This window comes from Podarcis erhardii (genome assembly GCF_964252035.2).
Source record: "Podarcis erhardii genome assembly, chromosome: Z".
Lineage (NCBI taxonomy): Eukaryota > Metazoa > Chordata > Lepidosauria > Squamata > Lacertidae > Podarcis > Podarcis erhardii.
The window spans coordinates 17,998,078-18,018,492 of NC_138504.1; the positions used below are offsets into that span (position 1 = coordinate 17,998,078).

Genomic DNA, 20,415 nt, shown 5'->3' on the forward strand with positions numbered 1-20,415 from the left:
TCCAAGACTTCCTGCAGACGGGCAGGAGTCAGATATAGTCATGTGGTTTCCAATGCCTAAGCCAATACCACTCACATTCTGTAAGTTGTGGTCTTTTCCGCCCATTAACTCTAAATTGTTTCATGTGTCTTTATTCCAACTTCCTGGGAGGCTTTGGGACCTTGCCACGCAACAGAGGGTTCCAATGCAACAGCTGCACCAGAGGAAACCCACTGTGCATTGCAAAAGATCGCACAATCTATTCTGCAAAGAAGTTACTAGCAACCCGATTGTGTATTCTCACCCTTATACTGGCACGAAACATCTCACCTTCGGAACAAGTACAGTAGGTTGCTAGTGGCTTTAACCTAGCGCTACATTGCATCCAACCCTTCTAGTTTATTAATTGTTCGTCCTGATTTGTTGGCAGGGAAATTCTACAACCCTAGCTATTTAACAGGTAGTCATTCTGATTTGTTTGCAGGGAAGCTTAGCTGACGTTGTGTCAGTGCATTTTTCCATCTCTTCCCTTATTGCAAAAAAAAAAGGGGGGAAGCCCCACCTTTTTGGGAAGAGGGTTTGCTGTGCAAGACCTCCCAATCAATTATAGTAGCACAACCTGAACTTGCTGGTATGCAATTGGAATCTCTCCTGAAAGAAGCAACCGCCTGGGAGCAGGCCAAGAAAATATGGCTAACTCTCTTCTCCCGTCCTAAAAATGCCAAACATAGGTAAGTCTCATCTCCTGCCTTGATGCCTTCTCCTCCCTTCAGTCTGCAGTTGTCACATCTCAGCCCTCTTCATCTTTGTCCAAATGTCTGCTGCCAATATCCAGTCTGTGCACAGGGCAGGTCTCCGAGGGCAGCAGTCCAGGGCCCCAATAAGCAGAATGAGCTGGAAGGCCTCCAAGCACAACTCCATCCTTTGGAGTAGGTGGAACAATACACATTACCATCCAAAGCAGGAGTGGGAGAACCTCAGTGTGGGGCTGAATGTGGCCCTCCAAGCATCTCTAACTGGCTCTTAGAACTCTCCCCAGGCCACACCTCCTCACCAGCTCCGCTTCATGATCTTGAACTGTGACCATGCCCTCTCACTTGACTGGATGGAGGACAGTGAACAGCAGTGTAGCTAGCTGCTCGGCGCACCCGTGGGCAGGACAAGCCAGGGCAGAGCATGCTGCGCAGAACCTCCATGGAGTCTGCAAGACCCACATGTCATTTGGGGCAGCACAGAGCCTGCAGGTGCCCGAGCCACCGTGTTACTACCCAGGAAAGACATGTGGCTCGGGTGCACTGCAGGCCAGGCCCTGCCGTGGACCCCCTCAGTGATGACACCCAGGGCGGTCCATACCCTGCCTTCCTAAGCCACTGACAGTGAAGTATGGGCAAGTGTGCAGAAGGTGCTGGCTGTTATGTGGCTGCATTGTAACTCTACAAAGGTTAAACATTGGATTGATGACTCCACCTACTTTTACTACTGGCACCACGCACCAGTGGCAATATGACTTCCAGGCTGCAAAAGATTCCTCAACCCTAGTTCAAAGAGAGGTTCCCCTGAGACCATTGAGCTCAGAGTCTAAAATTACCAAGCTGCATCACTGCAAAATCTCTCATCATTCTAGCCAAAGGATGCACATCCTTAAATCCCTATGGGGACATCCTGTCCAAATCCTGACCCCTTATCCCTTACCTTCCAAGCCTTTCACAATCTTGCACTCTCTCTCTTCACTCTTGTATCACATTACAACTCTGCCTAGGACCTTCACTCCTCTAGCTCCATCGGCTTGGATATCAGACTCGCACAAATGAGTTGCCCCTTATGCCTGGAACTGCCTCTCAGAACACTCCTAGGATGCCATCTCTCCTACCTCCTCCAGTTCCCTCTTCAAAGCCCACCTTTTCCATGAATCTTTTGGCACCATCTCCTTACCTGCCTTCCCCAACCCTGCCCAATATCCTTCTGCACCCCACCCTGCAACCCGGTGCCCTCCAGACATTTGGGACTACAATTCCCATCAGCTGCTGGCTGGGGCTGATGGGAGTTGTAGTTCAAAAACATCTGGAGAGCACCAGGTTGCGGAAGATGACCCTACTGTAAGTGAGCCTAAGAATGCGTAGCTGGTTTGGTTTATCCAGGAATGGAGTCTCAGGTGACCCTGATGCTGTACATGTATTATCTTCCCCCAGTGCAGGACGTTTAGGAGTTTGGAGGCATGAATTAGATTAGGGATGCTCCTGTCAAAATTGCCATGTAGTGTCCATATGAAATTTGTTTGGCAAAATCCTTGATATTTGCAGGTGTTCATGCACTTTACAATTATAGTCCTGTAGCATGGAGATTAATGGCAAGAGAAAAGAAATTTGCAATACTTTACAGTCACCAAGAGACTTCTACTCTAAGCCTGGAAGGACAAACAGTGCCATATATTATGCAATAGTCTGGTGACCTCTTGCTACATTTGAACATACATATATAAATATTTAACAGGGTGGCAAACAGTTGTTGTTGTTTTCTGGAAACAAGTAATACATAAATGAGTGCTAAACTTCTGCGGGATTCAACTACATTTCTAGAGTGGCTTTTATGTCATGCGAAAGACCACATAAAATGCAAATATTAACAGGTCAGGAAGAATAATGTGCTGCCCTCTGATGGATGTATGGATGGGGTATTATATTGTTAACGTGAGCTGGAAGGGCAGTAGAGGTTCTCTGGGTTTATTTTTTCTTTCTCTCATTCTACTTTTTCTCTCTGTTCTTTCTTTCTTTCTTTAATACATTTGCATTTTTAAAAAATACTCTTGTAGCTGCTTTTAAATTTTAACAAACAAACAAAGTCATGATTAAGTATATATTGGCTCTTAGATTGTATGAGCCTCAGGATAGGGACTTGTGGGTTTTTTCCCCCCCTGTAAAGCACGATGCTCATTCAGAATGACGTGCAGTATATTGCTATAAATAATGAAATGGATGATAAAATTTGAGAGTGGGGAAAATATAGGATGAGTTTATTGTTCTGGTTTGATTTTTCTAGTTTTGGAACAATATTCTGAGGCAGAATCAACAAGTTTTTCCAGAACTATTATATAACTCTATGAGCTGCAGTCTGAAAATAAGCAATAAACCTCACTCGGCTTATGATGAAATCGGAGTAGCCTTGATGCTACAACATCCACAGCAATATTTCAATGGGGACCTATATCCAGCCCTGTATCGTTTTTTAAAAAACAAGTTGAAGTGGAGACAATAGCTGTACCATCCCCTGTTTATCTGTTTGCTTTGTAACACAAAACCCACCCAATAAAAACTATTTTTTTAAAAAAAAAAAAAGTTCAAAGTCGAGGCCCCATTTTAAAATTTTCATTTTGCTTCCAAGGTAGGCTAGTACTACATCCTGATTCAGCAAAATCAGGCTTGGGTGATGCAAAAAAAAGTCCTATAGGATTGCCATTATTGTTGTTATTTGGGGTTGCACAGTAGAAGCCAATGGAATCAGTTAGATCGGTGGTTGCTGACCTTTTTAGTCCTATGGGTACATACTGTACATTTGCATTCTTGTGTGAATACTTTGGGCACGCAGACCCAGTAGAATCAAACTGAGCTTCCAAAAGCACATAGAGCTAAGAGGAAAGAGCATCACTTCTCACATTCCTCCTCCAGCTCTATGTGCTTTTCCAGGTGCAGTGTAGCAGCTGGGCAAGGACCCAGGAGACCACTGTTCAAATCCTCACTCACTGGTGAGTTTGGGCCAGTCACAGTCTCTTAGCCTAACCCACTGCATAGGGCTGTTGGAAAGATAAAACTGATGGGGAGAACCAGGCATGCAACCCTGAGCTCACTATAGGCAAGGCAGGCTATAAATACAGAGAAAGGGGGAGAGAGAGAGAGGTTGAAAAATAATAAAATGGCTGGAGCAACTTCCCTGTAAGTAAAGGTTGTAATGTTTTGGGCATTGTAAATTTTGGAAAAAAGGGGGCAACATGATAGATATGTAGAAAACCATTCATAGTGTGGAGAAAAGAGGTGAGGAGAGACCTTTTTCTCTCTCTCTCATAATACTAGAATCCAGGATCATGAAATGACGCTGGAACAGTGACAGGTTCAGAGCAGACAAAAGGAAATACTTCTTCATACAATAAATAGAACTTTTACACGCCGTACATTAAAAGCAACCCCTGCCCAAATAAAGGATCCTGGGAACTGTAGTTAGTTAAGGGTGCTGGGAATTGTAGCGCTGTGAGGGGGGGAAACTACAGCTGCCAGGTTGCTTTTGTGGGAGAGCATGCTTTAAATTTATGGTGTGCATCCAGCCGTTGTTTTCACAAGAGGTACTAGCGATGGCCATCAACTTGCATGGCTTTAAAAGAGGGTTAGACAATATTGTGGTGCAAAAGGCCATCAGTGGCTACTAGTTACAATGGCTGCCTATTACCTCCAGTATGAGAGGCAACATCTGAATTGCAGCTGCTGTGGAGCAACAGTGGGAGAGGGCTCTTCCTCCCTCCCACCCCGTGTCCTGCTTTTTGCCTTCCCAGATGCTTCTGTTTGGCAGCTGTGGGAAAGAGGATGCTGGATTAGATAGGACTTTGGCCTCAACCAGTAAGGTGTTCCTTATAGACCTCTGCTGGCCAGACCATATCAATTGTTAATATCATTGATTTAATGTCCTTTTGTTCTGTCTGGGGTGGGGTTCTTAAGGTCTGCTTCAGGCCCATTGACAAAGCTTTGATTTTGTAATGCTCCAGTTCACCTTGAAAGCCTGTTTCTGTAACCATAAGGAAACCATAGATGAACTTCACCAGGGATGTGGCAAGCCCAGCAGGCACCAGCCAAAAGGCAGGTTATCACTGTGATAGAAGCCCAGAGTATACGAATAACTTCAGTGAGAGTTGTCAGCTTCACTTACCAATCGTGCTCCCATGCCTTTAGCAGCAGCCAGATGTTAACTTAAGGATCTGAAGCTTTTTCATGTTAGTTTTCCTTTTTTCTGTTACTTTAACTCATAGCTGTCAACTTACAGATTTGAAAATAAGGGACCAGCAGCCTTGAAAATAAGGGATCAGCAGCCAAAACAATGAATTTTTAGGGCACGGGTATGTTCAACTTCTGAGCCCCTCTGAGCCAAAGGCAGAAAGCCCAGCCAGCAGCCAAACGAAGCCTCAAGCGGTGGTTCCCACAGCACAGCAATCCGGCAAAGGGGATACAGCAAGGAAAACCACCGTCACCTCTCCGCTGGGAAGCGCTGAGCAAAGACGAGTCGCCAGGCAACATGGCTGATTTGATCAGCACAAGGCATGCAAGCTCCACCCCCCAGTTGTTCTTAGACTCCTTATTGGGTGAGCAATGCAGCCAAGCAACACAGTTGGAGCCTCCCTCCTCCCTGGCCGGCAGGGAGGGAGGGAGAGGAGCTGCTTCCTTTGAAACCCGGGAAATTTAAGGGACATCATCAATAAGGGACAGCAGCGGGACATGGCGCTGGGATAAGGGAGTTTCCCATCAAATAAGGGACGGTTGACAGCTATGCTTTAACTCCCTTCTAAAATAAACTTCACCTACCTGCTTACTTTCTGCAGGGTGCACGGTTATTAAAGGTGGAAGAACAGAGCCTGTAGAAAGTTGGGCAACATGGCTGCATTTTTTAACGTTCCCTTACATGTCTTTGCCACCTGCTTAAAACTTTTTGGTTTAAACAAATCTACCTGGACATGTAATTTTATCATATATGGGGTTTTAAAATTTAAAAATCTGATTGTATTTATATTTTAGCAATTTTATTACATCTACTTTTATTGCTACTCTAAATGAATATTATTTAATGAAGATTTTATACGTTTTTGTAAACTGCGTAGTGATTCGTTTTTAGATTAAGTGTTATACAAATCTTGTTAAAAAAAAATTAAAACAACAACAACCTCCCTGCAAACAGAAACCTAGCACTGCAGGTACAAAGCTGGGATAGAAGCCTTCTAGCCTTCTGTGCCATATGCCTTAATTTTCTATTGGCACTGTGTTTTTGTTTTGTTTGTTTGAATGAGGAATATGCATCCCATGCATTCTGAAGTGCAACTGCCCACCCTTACCATCCTAGCATTTGCAATGCCTTATTCTGTTGCAAGTCTAGACCCTGTTTGAGTCAGGAGAGAGCAGTGAGAGAGAGAAAGGTTACAATCACACCATACATTTGAAGCACTATCATGTCACTGTCCAGCAATCCTGGATAATCATCAGAATCATAGTTTGTTAAGGGTTCTGGGAACTGCCATTCTGTGAGGTCAGCAATGTAAACAAACTGTGGCAGCCAGGACTCTGCAGGGCTATTAAAATGGTATAAAAGTAAAGGGACCCATGGCCATTAGGTCCAGTTGCAGATGACTCTGGGGTTGCGGCACTCATCTCGCTTTATTGGCCGAGGGAGCTGGAGTACAGCTTCCGGATCATGTGGCCAGCATGACTAAGCCGCTTCTGGCGAACCAGAGCAGCACACAGAAATGCCATTTACCTTCCCGCTGGAGAGGTACCTATTTATCTACTTACACTTTGACGTGCTTTTGAAATGCTAGGTTGGCAGGAGCTGGGACCGAGCAACGGGAGCTCACTCGTCACGGGGATTCGAACAGCCAACCTTCTGATTGGCAAACCCTAGGCTCTGTGGTTTAGACCACAGCACCACCCACGTCCCCACAACCCTCCTCCCAAACCCTTTATAGTTTGCACCAGACAAGCAAACTGGCTCCTAGCTGAAAACCCATGCCCTTTAAGTCCCCTCCCATTCTGCACAGTAAAGTCCTGCAATGCTCTGCTCTGCCTTTTACCTCTGCTGGTGGGGACCTCCTGCTCCACAACGCTGACATAGAGCTGCAACGTGAGCTGCGGGGTAGAACCTAGGAAGGCCTGGATGACAGCCATGCGCTTGAAAGCGTTGCGGTGGGTGACCAGCCTGCGCACCAGGTGACCCACTTCCTGCTCCAGCTCAATCTCAGCGTCCTTGTAGATCTGCTTCTTGCGAGTGATGGTGACGTAGGGCTCTTCCTCCTTCCCCAACCTGGAGAACATCACTATGGCCTCTAAGCACCTGCATGAGAGAAAGAGTCAGGATCAGTATAGAAGCCACCAGCCCTTCTCTTAAGGTCTTCACAAGGGAGAAACAAACAGACATACTCATGAATATTCATGTGTTGTTTTGGGAATGGGGGGAGGGTAAAAGTCTGATGGTATTTTGAGCCAGGGTTTCAGCCATAGGACTTTAGGGTTGCAAAGGATATTGGAATACCCTTAGTCCAGCCTTCTTCAGCCCTGAGTCCCCAGGTGTAGTTGGAGAATTCCCACCATCATTCCAAATCATTGGCTAATGTGGTTGGGGATGATGTAGTCCCAAAACACCTGGAGACCCAAAGCTGAAGAACTCTGATATAGTCCAACACCATCATTCTCAACCAAAGCCAGGTGTAAAATAGTGATGTGGAGGGAAAGGGAGAAAAGCAACACTTGGTGTAGTGGCTAGAGTGTTGAACTAGTGCCCGGAAGCCTAGGTTTCAAATTCCCACTCAGGCATTAAAGATCAATGGATGACCTTGGACAGTCGACATTTCTCAGTCTAACCTACCTTGCAGGGAGAGGGAATGAACCATCTACACTGCTCAGAGCTCCCAGGAGGAAATGTGAAATGTAAATATAATAAAATAATATTTCATACTAATAATACCACCTCTGGATATGTTTTAGCCCAAGAAATAGGTTATCGTACCAGATCTGAACTCAATGTCTTTTTACACACAAAGGTCCACTATTTTTCAGCCTGATTTAGAATAGTTAAAAAATGATTTTTGTTGTTGTTGTTGCTGCTGCTGCTGCATGATTTGGAGTCAGATCTATAGCAAATCACCCAAAGGTCTGCAAATAGAGCTTTGTCTCTTTTCTGCCCTCCACTGGGGTTGCCTATTTCCTTCCGGTTCATTATCTGTTGCTGCAGAAGTAGTAGTAGCTATAACAAGAAACTGCCGATCTCAAACGTTAGCTACGAGCAGGTGATAAACATCCAGCTTCCGAACGCGTCCGCCGCTCAGGACTTTCCCACAGTTTTAAAAGCAGCACACCCACAACTGTCTCCCAAGGCAAAATATGAGACTGAGAGCACACACCCTCTTCGAATGATCCAGCAAGACATTTTGATGGGGACAAAGCAGTGCTTCTCCGCCAGAATGACTCACCACGACTAGAGCGACATGCTTTCAGCTCCACCAACCTGACAGTGTTTTGTTTTTTGGCTTTTTGACCGCTTATTTTTTTTAAAGCAGACCACCTCTTTTTTTCTTTTTCTTTTTAATTGTTTTTAATAAAAGCAAACAACTTTTAATGCACTGTGGTCCAGCAGTGCCAATTAAAAGAAGAGAAAGAGAGGCTAGGCCTTTCAGGTAGCTATGGGGACGGTGGTGGTGTGCGTCTTGAGGGAGCCATGAGGTCATTCCTTTAGGCAAAGACCCCCTCTTTCTCCAACTCAGACTCATATGAACATGGGAAGCTGCCTTATTCTGAATCAGAATAAGCCATCTAGCCTTTGGCCATCTAGCCCAGTATTAGCTGTGTGGACAGGAAGAGGCTCTCTAGGGATTCAAAACAGGGTCTGTTTTGATCCTATTCAACCTGGAACGGTTTGTATGCAAAGCAGGTGCGGTACCTCTGACCAAGGCTGCATATACACCATAAAGTACATTTATAGCACATTTTCCCCAAAAGAATCCTGAGAACTGTAGTCACCCCCACAGAACTACAATTCCCAGCACCCTTAGCAAACTACATTTCCCATGATTCTTTGAGGGGAAAGCCATGTGCTTTAAATGTATGGTGTCCACACAGCCCCAGACATAGATCCTGTGCTTTTCATGGCTACACAGCGGCCAGAATATCAACTGGTAAAGCTTTCCCCATCCCTGTGCTACCATACACAGAATTCTCAGATGTAGGAAGCAGCCTTATATACAGAGTTAAACCTTTGATCTGTCTACCTCAGCAGTGTTTATGCCAACTGGCAGCAGCTTTTCTGGGTTTCAAACAGGAAACTCAAGTCTTTCCCGGCTTCTAGCTGGAGATTCAGGGGACAGAACCTGGAAACTTCTGCATAATTCAAAGGTTACAGGGACTTGGGATGAGACCAGGAAAGTACTGACAGTACCTGTGTTCAGCAATTGCAGAACATAACCTCATAGGCCATTCCAAGTGAATAGATCCTGGGAATTATTACTCAGATGCAAGCATGTATCGGATTTTGATATGTGTCTGTCAGTGTTTTTGTAGGCTAGAGCCTACATCAGATACATGAGGTGTGTCCTTAGCTGGTAGATATTCGTCAATATGTTTATTTTGTATACATCTCAGCTTTGCATAGAAACATTTGAGACTGTACCCCTTGCCTTTCACCGACTTTCTGACTTCTCTGTTTACCATTTTATTCCTTTATGTGTGTCTGTCTGTGTATCCACTTCACACATCTGATGAAGTGAACTCTTGTTCATGGAAGTCTATGTCACAGCCCTGTTAACTTCCCTATGTTTCTCATGATCATGCCACAGCTGCTCGTGGGACGAGCATGCAACTCTTCCCCACAATCTAAGATTTAGTGCAACACGGCAGCTTGTTAATCAAAATGACAGGTAATGAGGTATAAATGGGAGCATTAGAAATGGATACAATAAACCCCCATGTCTGAACACAGCCTAAATTTGGAGAAAACCTTTTTTGGGACCAACCAAATTGTCAGAAATATGTGGCAATCCTTCAAGTTAGAAGCTGGAAATGACAAACCAGGTATTAATTTGGGGAGGAGCAGCCATGGCTTCTTCACCTCAGAACCATAGGTGTGTGACTTCATACCTGTAACACCTGGGAGGGACTCACGTCAGCCTGCAATCACCATCTTGGAACCAAGTCTATAATTTGGCTTCATGGTTACCACATCCAGCCTAATTTCTGCACTGTTTTGGTTTTCCTTCATTCCCACCTCCCACTGCCACCCTCCCTGCTTTGTATAATACCTCACCTGATGGGAGAATTCAAAAAGTTGCCACATTTTTGTGGCATTTTGGTTGGTTCTAATAAAAGTTATGACCCAGCTTTTGGATTTTATTTTTTCCCCTTATGGACCAACCTGTTAAAGTCTTTAAGGTGCCACAAGACTTTTTGTTATTTTGGGGAATCCAGGAGCCTCTCGTCATCTCACATGAATGATCCAGCCCCAAAACATGCTAAATTTGCATCCCTCTGTCTTTGCCCACTCCTCCCAAGGCCCCATAAACTGCCTTGTGCATTATGCTTTCAAAGCTTCGTTCAACCTGGAATGAAAGGGAGGCGAAGTCCGCAAACAGAAAACTTAAAGAAAGGCTCTTTGACGAGTTCCATATGCTAAGAATAGTACTGACGGCAGCTTCACTCCATTCCCTCACCAGTGAGAGAGGGAGGCGGAAGACTGAAATTGAAGGGTAGAGCACAGGGCAAATAAATGAGGGCTAAATAAAGCACAGGGTAAAAGCAGGCAGAGAAGAGGACCTTCCCGGCTTGTCCAGTCAGAGGAATGCTGGCCAACAGGGCTGGCAGGACAGAGAGGGAGAACCCTAATGATTTTGTACTTCAGGCTTAAGCTGGAGAAAGAAGAAGCATTTGGCATGAAGAAGCTGGCTTGCTTAAATGAACCATTAGTTGCAGCAAACCACAATCCTGGAGTCAGACACAGGAACGTGCTAACTTTAAGGGAAACAGCAAGTAAACACTGCTAAAGTACACCTGGCCACGTGGAAGAAAGGAAACACACAACACTGGGGCTTGCCTGGTCTTGTTCCAACCTGTGCATGTTCCACTAAACCATAAACAACATCACTGGCTTCAAGTTAGTTCTCCAGCCCATTTCAAAGTTTGAATTCTAAAATCCCAAATGATCTGGGGCCAGCATACCTACAGATCCGCTCCTTTCTCTTACGTATATTAAGGCTGCAATATTACACACTTTTACCTGGGAGCAAGTCCCATTGAACTCAGTGCGGCTTTCTTCAGAACAGACATGCATAGGATTGTTTGATAAGGTGTGGGTTTTTTGTGTGGAGGCTCTGCTCCATGGGCTCTCACCACCCAAACTACAGTAGATGGGTACATGGGACTCCTCGTCAGGTCCACTGCAACTGTGGGACTTCCTTTGCAGGGACACATTAGCCTCACTCCTTCCCTGTGGGCTTTCAGGTCGCCACCCAAGGCAGTTCTCTTCCAAGGAGCTTTCGGAGTGTCCTGGCCATTTTAATTTGTAAGGAGTGTCATGCTTTTGCTGCTTTGGTTGGCTAATAATAACAGATGATGATCTGATAGTCTGCATCATTTAATTGCAGCCAATTCATTGTAGTGATTAGGAGTGTGCAGACTAGGACCAGGGTTCAAATCACCCACTCAGCCGTGAAATTCACTGGGTGAAGTTGGGCCAGTCACTATCTCTCTGTCTTATCAACCTCACAGGGTTGTTGAGAGGATAAAATGGAGTTCGGGAGAATTATATACGCTGCCTTGAGTGCTTTGGAGTGCGGCAAGTAACAAAACAAAAGTATTTTGTTAAGCTGCCTTGGGGATTATAAAGCTGGTAGATGGCAGGCTACAAAGCAGCCTTCCCCAACCTGGTGCCCTCCAAACGTTTTGGACTACAACTCCCATCAGCCTCCAACCCATGCTGGCAGCAGCATGATTGCAGTTGCAGCCCAAAATATCAGAAGGGCATCAGCGTGACAAAAGCAGATATAAATGTTTTTAATTAATAACATAAAGCCTTGCGTCTTGAGCAAGGAAAACCACATCTGTCTATAACAATGAATGTAAATTTATGCATGTTATTTCTCTTCTGCACTGTGTTCCACAACAACCACATTCACAGCAGCCTCCAAAGTTTGTGGGGGGTGGGGTTCCAATGTGAAGAGCATTCCAAAAAGAGCTCCCCACCCACTTCCCTTCCTGCACTCAAAGAGGTGGAAGAAGAGCAAAGCAGAGACTGGGGTGGGGAGTGGAGAATGAAACATCTGGACAAGCAGAGGCAGGGTTAAGAATTACAGCCTTTGCTGACACCCACCCCCCTGTTTGACTCATGGGATCAAACCAGTTTCCTTGCTATGCTGCCTAAAGGAGGCAGCCAACGACCTTTCACCTTGGAAAGCAACCAGATTGAAAACAGCAAGTTCCCATCGTTACAGAGCGCATATGATTCTCTGAAGGCAGCTGGGATGTGCTCGCAAGGCAAAAAGAAAGTATCATACTTTAAACCAGGGTTTCCCAAAATTGGCTCTCCCCTGTTGCTGGACTACAACTCCCATCATCCCTAGCTAGCAGGAACAGTGATCAGAGATGGTGGGAACTGTAGTCCAGAAGCAGCTGGAGACCCAAGTTTGTCGAACCCTGCTTTAAACAGTCGGGCTTTCTGCAAAGAATCCTGGGTAGTGTAGTTTGTTAGGGGTGCTAAGAGTTGTTAGGAGACCCCTATTTGTTATGTACTGAAGTTCTCACCCTGGGCCAACAGGGGGATACTGTAGATAGTTATGCAAATGAAGGATCGAAAGTGACATTCAATGATTGGATAGTTTTAGAAAGTTGCTACAGTTACGTTGTTCTGTAGCTCTATATAAGCAGGCTGACTGAGCTCTTCAGTTCAGTTCTGTTCTGGCCTTTGAATAAACAAGAGCTGTTTGCGGAATTGCTGTGTGCAGCATCTTCTGCAAGTCAATGAATCCTGCAGCTTTCCAGTTTCATAGCGAAATTGGTGTTTCAGCCCTTGCAAAGACAGGATTGGAAGTGGGGACGGGGGTCCCTGTTCACTCATGGGTGGGGAACCTTTGTCAGAGCAAGAGCTGTATTCCCTTGCAGACAGTCTTCTGGTAGGCTGCTTGCTAGTGGTGGGCAGGGTCAGAGGATAGAACAACAGGTGTGACAGGTGTGGTTCTTACATTTCTATAGTGGTCTACATTATAGCTGCAAAAAAAATTCAAAGGTTCCTACACACAAACACCACACACACCACTTGTGTCACCCTCCAGGAAAATAAAAGGCATTGTTAACAAGGGCACATTCCACCACTGAATTAGATTTGAATTTGACGATAAGTGTGATTAAGGAAAATATAAATTTTTTGGAGAACTGCTAGATTTTATTTAAATGAGCGGATATAAGGTTCTAAACAAGATGATAATTTGCTTGAAAAAAATTTATAACGATGTAAGTGGGAGCGGGAGACGTGAGGGAGTCCAAAGAAGTGATGAAACTATGTTATGATATAAGTAATGTTGTTTATTATTTATGTATTGTATTCAAAAACTTTAATAAATATTAAAAAACAACAACAAGGGCACATTCCAGCCAAGCAAAAGCACAGCACCGTGAATGGGGATGTGGCCTGGAGAAGGGGCGTGGCCTAGTGAGAGTCTCAAGGGCCAGTTAGATATGTCTAGAGGGCCGTATTTGCCCCCCCCCCCCAGACCTGAAGTTCCCCATTCCTATGCAATGGTGCTAGGAGTGCTGAATGGCACTTCCAAATGGACAGGTGAGTTTTTAGTATTCTGAATGGCACTTGGCCAGAGCTACCATCAGGCTAGCAGTGGCAGATTTTGGGCTCTCAAATTTCAGCACCAATCTGTGTGATGCTAAAATTGGGGTACCCTCTGCGTTCCGTTCTACAGCATTGTTGTGATGGCCCGTGCAGCACAATGGCCAATGTGGCCGAACAGGTTGCACTACCCTAAAACTGCCTCTGAGGCTAGAATTGAGTGGTGGGATAGGAGAGATGAAATAATGCCAATATATTTCACACCTGGCTACCAATTTGCTTCTTTGGTTTCTGATAGTACATGGGTAAAAGAGTCTCAAAAGTCCAGGGCAAAAGTTTTCATGGCCCTCTAGCAGCTATGGTAGCTCATTTACCAGAAGCAATGTATTTAGCATTAACTCTGGAAGTATATACTTGATTCTGACCAAACACAGCTTCCTTATGTATATTTTGCTCTGGGATGCTTAGTTTAGTCGGAATCAAGTATACATTCCCATAGTTAATGCTAAATACAGTACATTACTTCTGGTAAATAAGCCAACATAGTCACTAGAGGGCTGTGAAGTTTTGTGTTCCAGGCTTTTTAGACTCGTCTACCCATGTACTATTTGAAAACAAAGGGGCACATTGGCTGCCAGATGTGAATTTTCTTCCAGCTCTCCTGCCCCACTACTGAGTGGCAAAGGTCCAGGGCCCACTCAGCAGAATGAGCAGGAGCAGCAACCTTAAGAAGCATAATAGGGTGCTGGATCATTTATGGAAGATGTTACCGTACTTATGCGAAACTAATGCACCATTGAATCTAACGCACAACTCAATTTTCAAAACCTTGAAACCAAAAAAGTATTTGCTGGCGCCATCAAATCTAATGTGCACCCTAATGCACACCATAATTTGGCCAAAAAAGGTGTGCATTACATTCAATTAAATATGGCATTGCTTTTTTTCAGGACACACACAGTAACTTGCAACTGCCTTTTGCTTCTTCTTTCTAAGGTAAAGATAAAGGGACCCCTGACCATTAGGTCCAGTCGTGGCCGACTCTGGGGTTGCGGTGCTCATCTCACTTTATTGGCCAAGGGAGCTGGCGTACAGCTTCCGGGTCATGTGGCCAGCATGACTAAGCCGCTTCTGGCGAACCAGAGCAGCGCACGGAAACACCGTTTACCTTCTTGCTGTACCTATTTATCTACTTGCACTTTGACGTTCTTTTGAACTGCTAGGTTGGCAGGAGCAGGGACCAAGCAACAGGAGCTCACCCCGTTACAGGGATTCGAACTGCTGACCTTCTGATCAGCAAGTCCTAGGCTCTGCGGTTTAGACCACAGCGCCACCTGCATCTCCTTTCTTCTTTCTAAGCTCAGAGCTTATGACTGCAGTTCTACACAAAGAACCCTCCAGCTCCCTGCTGGGTAAAGCTCCCTGCTGAGTAAAGTTGAGGGGGGTGGGCAGGGGGAGGGAATTAGGAAGCTGCCTTATATGGAGGCAGGCAATTGACCCTTCTAGCTCAGTAATGTCTGCACTGACAGGCAGTGTCTCTCCAGGGTTTCAAGCAGAAAGTATTTCCCCAGCCCTCCCTGGAGATGCCAGGGACTGAACCTGGAACCTTCTGCATGCAAATAAAGATGCTCTACCACTGAGCTACTACAGTCCTTCCCTAGCCACTGCTTCATCTAACTTAGTACTATCTACAGCAGGGGTTTCTCCAGGAGTTCAGGCAGGGGGAATTCCCAATGCTACCTGGAGATGCTGGGGATCGAACCTGGGACACACACACACACACACACACACACACGTTTGTGAGGCAGATGCTCCACCCCTGAGCTATATGGCACCTTCTCCAAATAAAGTTGCTAGCACGGCTCACCTGATGAGAGGACCCAGCAACACAAGATGCATGAAAAGGATAAAGGGCTGGTCACTAGTCAGGTCCCGGTTCACAAAGATGAGGGTAAGCTGGTCCATGACGGCAGGTATCAGCATCAAGAGGAGAGTCAGGGAGAGCCAGAAGACATCATTGGAGCAGCTGTAGGCATAGCTCACGACGCAGGCAGAAGAAATCTCTGCACAGTAGAGGAGGGTGATAAAGGCGATCCCTATGGGTGGGTTCACCTTGGTCACAGTCTGGGATGCGACTCTGCGCACTACGTGGCGGCGTTGGTACCCTGCCACCCTGGGAAGGACCTGGTCTGACCATTCCCCACTGGAAATGTTACACACAGTGTCCATCCTGGGGCCCACTGACCCTCCAGTCCAGAGCTGATCTCCTCCAATGGAGGCTTTGGGACCCTAAAGAGGAGGCGACCAGTAATTGTGACCCAAGTTCCTTTTTACAGACAACAGTCTCTTTCCACCAGCAGGTAGTCTGTCTCTGCAAACAAACCAGCACATGCACCACTCTGCACAGTTTCTCTTTTTTCAGGCTCCAGCCTACAATATGGAGTGAAGAGCGGGCGATTAAGGGGTCCAGCTCCAGCAGCGTTCTTTCCCCTTTACACCCACACCCATTTGCGGAAGGGAAGAGAAGCGCAAAACTGAGACCCCAGCAACCGAGTTTCTACAGCAACCGGGGCGCGTCCTCAGAGGCTGTTCTTCCAAAACGCCAGAAAACTTAGTATGGCTCTTTCCCAGAGACAATACCGGGAAGCCAAGCGCAAAAGCGACCCTAGACAGATCCAGAAATCAGCGAGTCAGATGACTCGGAGGGAGAAAGGAGGCTTCGATGAGGTCAAGAACATTCACACGAAGAAACCCAGGCTTGATCCCGGTGGCTTCTCCGGCATCGATCCTGCAGAGGGACTTCGCGTTTCCAGCCTCCAAAGAAGTCCTGAGTCCCTCGCGACCGATTCAAGGCGAAGAGGGTCTTCCCAGAAACAGCCGCTTTTTATTTCCTTCGCTCCAAAAGCCACGTGGGAGTTCCAGCACCCTCCGGCTCTAAAGCGCAGCGAAACCCGAAGTCCCTCGCTTTTTAACTGAGGGAGGCGTGTCTCCCTTCTCCGCTGAGAACAAGACGGCGGCGTCCGCAGTCACTCTCACTCCGCCAGAGCGCGCTGTCGCCGTCGGGGGTCTTCGGGCCAGCTCAGCTCCGCTGAAGGGGAAAAAAGAGAAAACGACAAGAAGTCAGCAGCGGAGGGCGGGGGCGAGAAGCAACCCAGATGCCACGACGAAGGACGTCGGGCTGGAGGCGTCGGCGATCGCTTCCTTCCAGCTGTCTTGCTAGCGACCGATCCGTGCGCTCCGCGAAGCGCGCGAATTGGCAAAGCAAGCAGAGGGAAAGGCTGGCCAGAAAGAGCCCCTTTGCGCAGCCCGACTGGGAGCCAGACGGGAGATGTCTCGCCCCCTGCGCACTCGCTCGCCCTGTCTGTTTGGTCTTATCTTGGAAAACAGGTGTGTCTGCACTCGCTGTTGGCGGCAACGCTGGGTCCTAGTGCACGCCTGCTACAGGGCAGAGTTACATTCCTTAAGACGCCGCCATCTGCAACTCCTCGCTTGATCAGCAGTAGGGTTGTAACTTAACCAGCGGCCGCCCTTTCTTTCTGACGGAGGTCCTGACCTGTGCCTTTAATTGCTGCAGGCAGAAATTCAAGAGATGTGGCTATCCCAGCATAGGCATGAGATGGAGAAGTTTCACCTGTTGAATTTCTAACTGCTACACTGCTGCTAAAGGAGATGGGGGGGGGGAGTGCCTTTCAGCCTCTAGCTTGTGCACCTATGAACATTATCAGTACTAAAGTGGGAGAGAAAAGCAGAAGAGAGCCAGGAGTCCTGCTGCATCAGATCAAGGCTAGGCTGAGACTTTTCAGGTCACAATTTAATCTTGCTGTAGACTGCAGGGAGGGGAAATGAATTTCTTAACCTGATGCAAATGGCCTGATTTGTTTTCCCATGCCTGCAATTCCTGCAAGCTCCTTTTCAATGAAGCCACCCTCTGTGCGCACGCTGTAATCTGGGTGTGCAATGGATGTCTGAAATGTACACACCTCAGCTTAGCCATGGCTTACATGTTCAAACTGGGTGGAATGGCTGAGAGAAAAGGCATCTCAAGAAACTGAAGGACACAGGTGGATTGTGGCTAAACACATGTGTAGCTTCAAATGCCAGAGCACATTGGAATTGGAGTAAACAGTAATTGGGTGCACTGAGAGTCAAAGCATCTTTTTTTCCTGTTTTGCCACAGTGGCCAACCAGGTGTCTTTGGGAAGTCCATGAGCAAAGAAATGAGGGTAATAAAACCTCTCCCAGTGTTGTTCCTTAGCAACTGGTTGTTGTTGTTGTTGTTGTTGTTGTTGTTGTTGTTGTCACCATCATTTTAATTACATTTACACCCCACCTTTCCTCCAAAAAGTTCAAGGTGGTGTACATGTGTCTTTCCTCCATTTTACTCTTCCCATCAGACCCTACAATCAACCAGTGGGCATCATTGCTGAGTGTTGATTTCAACCCACATGCAGGTTTTGCAGTGGCCCACAAAGCCCACTTTCTGCCCAACCACGTCTTTACCTGCCCCACATCTGATGTCACACTGGATATCAGGTGTAGGGGCAGGTGCATGTAGCTTAGCCAGAACAATCTCGCATGCCAAATGAGGATGTCTGGCATCTGCCCAACTGATCATCAACACTTGCAAAATGCTGTTTCTTTGCTTCCAAACTGCATCATGGGTCACCTGGCATCACTGCGACATGTGAGTGACAAGTGGGCAGGGCTCTCTTGTCAAAAAACATGTCCCATGGAAGAAGTAAGGACCTGGTGTGCCCACTGGATCCAGGCCCCCACCCCTAATTGACCCCTCTAACCTCTATACCACACGTAGAGCTCGGTTGAGTTAGTTTTTCCCCACTGTGTTTCACAGCTCTTCCCCACCCACACGCACAACAACTGTTCACATCAGCACAGCTTCGTTAGTATCAGCTTCATTTCTGTACACTCCAGGAGAGGTTGATGGGGTGAGGATATATGTGCCCTATGCAAAGCTGTTCACACCTTGACTAGAGATGACTTCAGAACGGCTTAGGGACTCCAATGGGTTTGAGAAACAACACATCAAGCAGACCCATATGCCTTTTGGATAACATCAGGTGAACACTGATGTTTCTCAGCCCTCAGAAACACAAAGTAAACAGGAATGTGGACATGGCCTAATTAAGAAGCATATCATCACCAGGACTGGAAGCAGTAACCAGCCATCACGACTAGAAGTTGTTGACTGCCGCATCCTCCATCAAAGTTGGTATCTGCTGCAGAGCTACATTTTCCCCCGAGTGGTTTAAGAATCAGTCTCTCTTCCCAGTGAACTCTATGAATTGTAATTAATAGGGAGTTTTCTAACAACTTTCAGTACCCTTAACAAGCTACACTTCCCAGGATTGGGGGCGGGGGGGGGGGAGCCATGACTGCATATGGTAGCCTTTTAAATGTAAAATGTGGATGGACCTACTTAACCTCTAAAGAAACATGCTTACTGTTGGAATTGAGGGGAGATGTTTTCACAATTTTTTGAAGAAGAAGAAAAGAAGTCTGCAAAGTGGTTGTGTAAATCTGGCCATGATGTTGTGAAACAGGAAATCATCTGTCTCAGTGCTATTTCCATTTGCTGAGCTGAGGCTGAGAGAGAGCTGTGTGTGAAAGGGAATGCTGCGGAAATCCCTACACCCAGAGCTCTCATGTTGACCCAACTGCATAACCCTTGCACTTCTTAACCATCATGTGGCTGGGCTGATGCTCCAGGCCCAAGTATGTCTCTGTCACCAGACGCCAAAGTGTCTTCTGTGGCTAGGAGTACTTTACCAGTTGCACTGGCTCCCGGTGGAGTATTGGGTCAGGTTCAAGGTGCTGGTCTTGACCTTTAAAGCTCTTTGTGGCTTAGGGCCCTCATATTTACGGGACCGCCTCTCCTGGTATGCCCCGCAGAGGACCTTAAGGTCCATGAATAACCATAGTTTAGAGGTCCCGGGCCTTAAGGAAGTGAGACTATCCTCCACCAGGGTCAGGGCCTTTTCAGTGATGGCTCTGACCTGGTGGATTGCTCTGTCCTATGAGACTAGGGCCCTTCAGGATTTAACCTCCTTCCGCTGGGCCTGTAAGACAGAGCTATTCCACCTGGCCTTTAATTTGAACTTAGCCTGATCTTTTATTTCCCTTCTCTTCCTTCCCTCTCCCCTTTTATGAAGATTACCTGCTCTGAGACCCCACAGCTAATTCTCCCCTGGCCTCCTCGCTGGCCCAAGTAGGACCAATTTAGCCAGCTAGCCTTGGGGATTATTCTAATGCTTATTTCCCCTAAATTGATTTCTGAATTCTGAATTTTATTGTTATCCATGTTTTTATACTGTATTTTATGCTGCTTTTACAATTAAGCATTTTAAATTTGTTGTTAGCCGCCCTGCGCCCGGTTTTTGAACTGGGAAGGGCGCGGTATAAATAAAATATTATTATTATTATTATTATTATTATTATTATTATTATTATTATTATTACCACCATCTTCATATAGGTTGCAACTATGACTACTCCTGCTCTGGGATACCCTGACCACTGTAGTCCATGCACTGGTCAAGTCTGGATTGCTGTAATGTTTTTCTATGTTGGGCTGCTCTTGGGTCTGCCTTGGAAGCTCCAGCTGGTGCAGAATGTGGTGGCCAGACAGCTGACAGCTTCTGGCAGAGATACACCATTGTTCCAACAGCTGCATTGGCTGACCAGCTACTACTGAGCCAGATTCAGGGTTCTTGTATTAATTTGTGGAGCCCTGAACAACAACGTAGGTCAAGGGTATCTCAGGGATTGCCTGAACTCTTATATCCCCAGCTCAGTCACCTGAAGGAGCTGGTTGTTCCCCAAGTTGGTGAGATCTTAAGAGACTGGAGAACTGGGCCCAAA

General features: G+C 46.4%; 1 protein-coding gene across 1 annotated transcript in view; it reads right to left on the reverse strand.

The window, feature by feature from the left end:
• The window catches only part of XKRX (XK related X-linked), a 39,621-nt gene that overhangs the window by 6,472 nt on the left and 12,734 nt on the right, over nt 1-20,415 (reverse strand). Inside the window, exons 2-3 of the mRNA XM_081848102.1 lie at nt 15,404-16,624; nt 6,794-7,053 (exon numbers count right to left, since the gene is read on the reverse strand). Of these exons, the coding sequence (XP_081704228.1) occupies nt 6,794-7,053; nt 15,404-15,765 (622 nt within the window). The 5' untranslated portion in view covers nt 15,766-16,624. The remainder of the gene's footprint in view (nt 1-6,793; nt 7,054-15,403; nt 16,625-20,415) is intronic.